Source organism: Octodon degus, unplaced genomic scaffold (genome assembly GCF_000260255.1).
Source record: "Octodon degus isolate 3935 unplaced genomic scaffold, OctDeg1.0 scaffold00083, whole genome shotgun sequence".
In the NCBI taxonomy this organism is placed as follows: Eukaryota; Metazoa; Chordata; class Mammalia; order Rodentia; family Octodontidae; genus Octodon; species Octodon degus.
In genome coordinates this window covers 10,615,312-10,621,200 of record NW_004524659.1, presented here as the reverse complement: position 1 = coordinate 10,621,200, position 5,889 = coordinate 10,615,312, and the positions used below count along the sequence as shown (strand labels likewise).

General features: G+C 47.0%; 1 protein-coding gene across 2 annotated transcripts in view; it reads right to left on the bottom strand.

The window, feature by feature from the left end:
- The window catches only part of Ryr1 (ryanodine receptor 1), a 125,021-nt gene that overhangs the window by 33,413 nt on the left and 85,719 nt on the right, over positions 1–5,889 (bottom strand). For both annotated transcript variants that reach the window (XM_023721638.1, XM_023721639.1), the window contains 4 exons: positions 4,083–4,171; positions 3,864–3,992; positions 3,674–3,778; positions 1,134–1,215 (listed from right to left, as the gene is read on the bottom strand). In XM_023721638.1, coding sequence (XP_023577406.1) covers positions 1,134–1,215; positions 3,674–3,778; positions 3,864–3,992; positions 4,083–4,171 — 405 coding nt within the window. The remainder of the gene's footprint in view (positions 1–1,133; positions 1,216–3,673; positions 3,779–3,863; positions 3,993–4,082; positions 4,172–5,889) is intronic.

Genomic DNA, 5,889 nt, shown 5'->3' with positions numbered 1-5,889 from the left:
AATATATAAATATAAATATATGAGATTTTTAGAAAACCACTTGAATATTCATCAGTAGGGTTTTTTCCTTTTTGTGTTTTAGTAAGGGTCTACAGGGTCTCACTACGTAGATTGGACTCATAGTGATCCGCCTGTGTCCAGCCTCCCAAGTGCTGGGATTACAGGCACGCGCCACCACGCCCAGTCTCAATCACCGTCTCAGCTCACCCCGGCGGCGGGGCCAGCACAGCATGCCGGGGATTGAACCCTGCTGCTGGATCTGCCTAAGCAGGTGCTTTAATTCGCTGAGCTATTTGGCTCAGTAGAGGTTTTGATACAAGAAATCACTGTCCACCCATACTATAAAATACTCTGCAGCCATCTGCGAGGGAATGCAGGCACTTTGTGAAGCTCTGGAAAGAATTTCTGTATTAAAAGTCTCTTTATTTTACTTATTTTTTAGCACTGAGAACTGAACTCAGAACTTTGTGCCTGCCAGGCAGGTGCTGTGCTGCTGAGTTAGTGTCACGAGCACCTTACTGGCAAGTGCTAGGTCCTGAGTTTGACTCCCAGTTCCCAAGAAAATGTCCCCTTAATATTAATAATTCCAGCATAAGTAATCCCAGCACTTGGGAGCCTGAGAAGGAGAACTGCTACAAGTTCAAGGCCAGCCTGGGCTACACAATAAGTTCCGGGGCAGCCTGCACGATTCAGTGAGACCCTGTCTCAAAAAACCAAAATAAAAATAATAATTATTATAATAATGCTTCCTGTTTTATTAATTAATGAAAAAAATGGTTTCATTTGGCTGTCTCAGGGATATTTGTTATACAGCAAAAGCTAACTGATACAGTCAAATACTAATATACATTACCTCAGTACCTTTAAGAAGAAATATGAAGTATATAAATAACTCTCCAGGGCAGACATCCTATTATGATTTCCCTGGGGAATCCATAATTAATTTACCATCTACACAGCCAGGTCCCAGCCCACAGTGAGTGTTTGCCAAACTCATTACTGCAGTGCTTCCACCAGCTCACAGACCCTGGCCTGACGTCATATGGGCCTGAGGATCAGAGTCGCCTGGACCCAGATCCACTCTCCAGCTCGTCTGAACCTGTGTACCCCACCTCCACCCTCCAGGCGGTTACCTTCTAGTAACGACAGCAGCATCACCACCATGTCCTTCTGCAGATCCAGCAGCTCCTTCAACAGCTCGATCTGGCTGGAGTCCTAGGGTCCCACACCCAGCTGCGTGAGGCTTTGTTTCTGCAGAGAGGCCTCCCCCCGACCTCCAGCTGCATCTGCCCTCCTCATCTTCCCAGCTGGGCCTAAGACTGCCTTCCTCTCCCTTCTTACCTCCGAGGGGACCCGAGTCCAGACATGTTCCTCGGAAGCAAGGGAGGGGGCAGAGAGACAAGATTGTGGGGGTAGGATTGGCACTTAGGGGGAAGCTGGCCCGGCAGGTGACGTGAGCACATGGGACCGACAGACAAAGAGGCCTGGCAAGCTGACACTGGAGCAGAGAGACGGAGGTAGACAGGGACAGGCAACAGGATGGGAGTCTAGCACGGCACCTGGCCTGCGGTGGGTGCTTGACACAGGTAAATGGAATATGGTGTGCAAGGGGGACAGTGAGACTCTGAGCTCAGGAGGAAGGCTGGGAAGATGGTCTTGCACTCTCTGGCAAGCCACTGGGGGGAGTATTACGGTAGCACATTGCATCCACTGCCACAGCACCTCATGTAAGACACATGGAAACCTCCTGCACAAAGTTCCACCTCATGACAGTTGTTATTATGTTAGAACATAAGATTGCCAGTGGATTTTTTTGTTTGTTTGTTTTGGGACAGGGTCTCACTAAGTAACCGAAGCTGGTTTGTGACTCACAGTCCTCCTGCCTCAGCCCCTGCAGTGCTGGGATTACCGCCATGTGCCATGATGCTCAACAACATGTGACTATTTTTGACCCACAGAATCAAAACGTAATTTCATACAGTTCCACCTAATGAAAAGGAGAGGGCTGGGAAGGAGGGTAGATGAGTGGGATGTGGGCTCCCGGCACCTCAGGCTCGCTTAGCAGTTACTGGTGCTGAGCCTAACACACTTCCATAGTCACAAAGCTCTGCATTGCTCCTTGGTTTGAAGTATGGGGGACTGAACTGCGGCAGTGCTGAGCTACAGTCCCAGCCCTTCTCATTTTTAAATTTTGAGAGTCTCATTAGGCTGGCCTTGACCTCGCAATCCTCCTGCCTCAGCCTCCCAAGTAGCTGGTGTGTCAGACATGCACGTCCGCAGCCTGCTCAAAACTGTTTTCTAAGCTTCCAACATTCCAGCATCTGAAGACTCTGGAGTTTGTGTCTGCTTATAACCTAGTCCCCCACTTCCCTTAATATCTGCATTTTCAACTGCTTGTCCCCAGTCTCACCCACAGAGGCCTTGCGGTAGCCCCACCTCCAGGTGGTGTGTGTGTAGGGGGTATGTGACAAGGTCTGACCCATCCGAACTTTCTTCCTTTTGGCTACAATTGGTTCAGGGGTGAGCTTGTGACCCAGTAGTCCAATGAGAGGGAAAACTCAGGTCTTTTTGTGGCTTCTTTTCCTTCTGGACCTGTCACCGTGGTGAGTAGAAACCAGAGGCACGTTTCTTTCTCTAGCTTGTGTGAAAACCCTCCTTGGGAAGGAAGCCAAGGAGAAGACCTATTTCTGCTGACCTTACCCTAAATCCTGGATCTGTGAAGTACATTGATAAATTATTTTTTTGCTCTTAAATCATCACTCTGCTTTGGATTTCTATCACTTAACCTAGACCTGGCCCATGGTTGATGGTTTAGTGCCGCAGGACCTGAAAGTCTCTTTCCACTAGCATTTGAAGATTACGGCAGCGTCACAATGTCAGCTGCACTGATCCTGAGTTCTCGAGGGACTCTTCAAAAAGTCAGAGGACATCAGATTAGAAAAAGGCTCCCTTTGCTGAAGATGGTTTCTCCGGGGATCTTGCAATACACGTACAGAATACTTTACTGCCATCTGCTGGTAAATCGCTGAAATACACACACATGGTGTCTAGGCTGTCTGAAGATGTCATACCTTTTTTATGCAGTGACTATGTATGGCAACCTTGGATGTTTACCAAACACAAAGCAGAGCAAATGAAGTGTTCACAAAGCAGATGAGGCTGCAAAAGCGCACGGGTGGCAGGGAAAAGGGGAACACAAGGATTCTAGAGATGGGATTTGAGGCTCTGCAGGGACCTTACATCATGGATGCCCGGCATGGGAGAAGTCATCTGCCGCAGGCAGGATAAAGAAGCAACGCTTATCACGTCTAGCCCTGATCTAAAAACCTGCGCCCATTCCATCCTTAGAGCTGAGTCTGAGATGACCTCATTAGAGAAAGAGAAATAAAAAATCAACCAATCGAAGAGGAGCTCTAGTCAGAAGGGGCGGGGCCCAAAACATCAAAATCAAGGTTTGTGTAAGTGGGAAACAAGCTGATTGGTGGTAGGAGGGGAGGCGGGGTCAAGGCGGGAGCCAATCCAGAGAGGAGGTGGGTTTGGCCTTGGGTAGGGAACCAGTTTGGAACAGGCCAGGAGTGCTTGGGAGAGAAACTGACCAATGGAGGAAGACTTGGACACTGGGCAGCTAGGGGATGCCCGGAAGCAGGCAGATGAAGAACAAAAGGGCCCAAACCTGAGCAAGCTTCATCATCATGTGGGCAAACACATGCAGGAAGCCCACGACGGCGTCCCAGAGGCGGCTGTGTGCCAGGCTCTGCTGGTTCCCAGTGCAGGGGCCCTGAACGTGGAGCACTGAGTGAGGCCCAAGCAAGGCCGGAGTGCAGACTCCTCCCCACTGCTGCCTCCTCCCAGGCCAGCCCTACCTGTATGTACTCCGTGAGGCTGTTGAATACTTGTTTAGCCACGGACATGGCCTTGGAGAAGTTCCTCTTGCCCTGCTCTTCAATGACATCCTTGCCAGAGTAGTACCAGTAAAAGTCGCTGATGGACTCCTGGGGGTATTGTGGGGGTGAGCGGAGATGGCCCAGCCGAGGTCCCACGCCCTCGGCTTGGATCCCCCATGAGGAGCCTCCCATCCCTACCTGTAGCCGTAGGAGGTAGTCCACTGTGCAGATTATGATGTTAATAGTGGTCGTGTTCCCTGTCTGTGTCCTCAGATAGTTCTGGAAATCTAAGGAATTTAAAAGTTGTTAATTCCCACATGACTGACACTGACAAAGGTTCTACAATCTGAGGTACAGGATCTCAGGATAAATCCTGAGGGGATTTCACTGACCTTATCAGACCCAAGAGCTACAACTCTTGTTGCATAGGTCCTGCTTTACCTTGGTCTTAACCATCCAGCAGAAAAGTATAAAAATGAAGTATAAGAAATAAAGCCATGGGCTGGTGAGATGGCTCAGTGGTCTAAAGCACCTACTTAGAACAAGCTTAGCAAAGCACAGGGAACACGGTTCAATCCCCCAGCACCACATGCCAGCCAGCCCCACCCCCTGGTGGGCTGAGCTGGCCACACACACACACACACACACACACACATACACACACACACAAATAAATAAAATTAAAAAAAAAAAAAAGAAGAAGTAAAGCCATGCTGTTATGTTGAGCTGTAGGGGACTCGGGTCAACAATTTCTGACATTGCCAGTGAAGTGGAAGACCCAATGCTATTATGGACTACTGGACTCTTTTAGAATATTTTGCTGAGTTAACACACCTATACTACTCAAATGATGGAACTAAACAAAAAAGGGGATACAGATGAATGTCCATCTTGTATCTGTGTATTCAAAGTGGTTAGGATAGATATATAGTTACATTCTCTTAATGAATAGAGGGATTTGTTCTAATAGTGTTTGTAAATAGGATATCATGTCTGCATCTTGTACAGCAATTAACCACTAGGAAGAATGTATGCAATGTGTTAATTATTGAAACTGTCCTACCAGAGAAATAATAAATAAATAAATAAATAAATAAAAGTAGTTAATTCAAGCCAGGCCTGGTGGCACACACCTGTAATCCCAGCACTGGGAGGCTGAGGCAGGAGGATCATTTGAGACCAGCCTGCACTACAAAGTGAGCTCAAGACCAGCTTTAAAAAGACAGACAGACAGACAGACAGACAGACAGACAGACAGGCAGGCAGGCAGGCAGGCAGGCACACACACACACAAAGTCATTAATACACTGAGAACCTAATATCCTGGGAGGGAATGTGGGCAGTGGCTTATTCTATTCTTTTTCCCTTTTTGGGGTCAGGAATTGAGCTAAGGGCCTCAAAGCTGCCGAGTGTGAGTCCCACCTATACAACTTAACAACTTAATAAAACTACAAGGTCTCAGGACGTAACTTAGCTCAAAGGCCCTGAGTTCAATCCCCAGTACCATCAACAAAATAACATAAACTATTAGTGAGGGTGTATTCTGTCTCAGATGTTATGGAGGGTCAGTTATTTATTCTGTCATATTCCCCCAACAAATATTTATTCCTACTACACAGCAGGGGAAAATAGGAATTAAGTCCTCCATTTATTTCCAAAAATCTTTTTTTTTTTTTTTTTTGCAGAACAGGGGATTGAATTCAGGCCCTTGCACTTGCCAGACAAGCGCTTATTCTACTGAGCTATCTTCCCAGCCCCTCCAAAAATCTTTATTGAATTCCTACTGTGTGCTGAGGAAAATGGAAGTATGGTCATTTACCCAGTGATTTCTACAATAATATTGAGCATCTTGTCAGAAACAAGGAGGTAAGGATTGGTCATTTAGTCAACATATTTTCAACGGAATATAACTGTATGCTAATAAGAAGTGAAGATTGTCACTTATTCTTTAGTACAATAAATTTACTTAGTATTTATAAGGTGTCAAACACAATTCTAGGGGCTG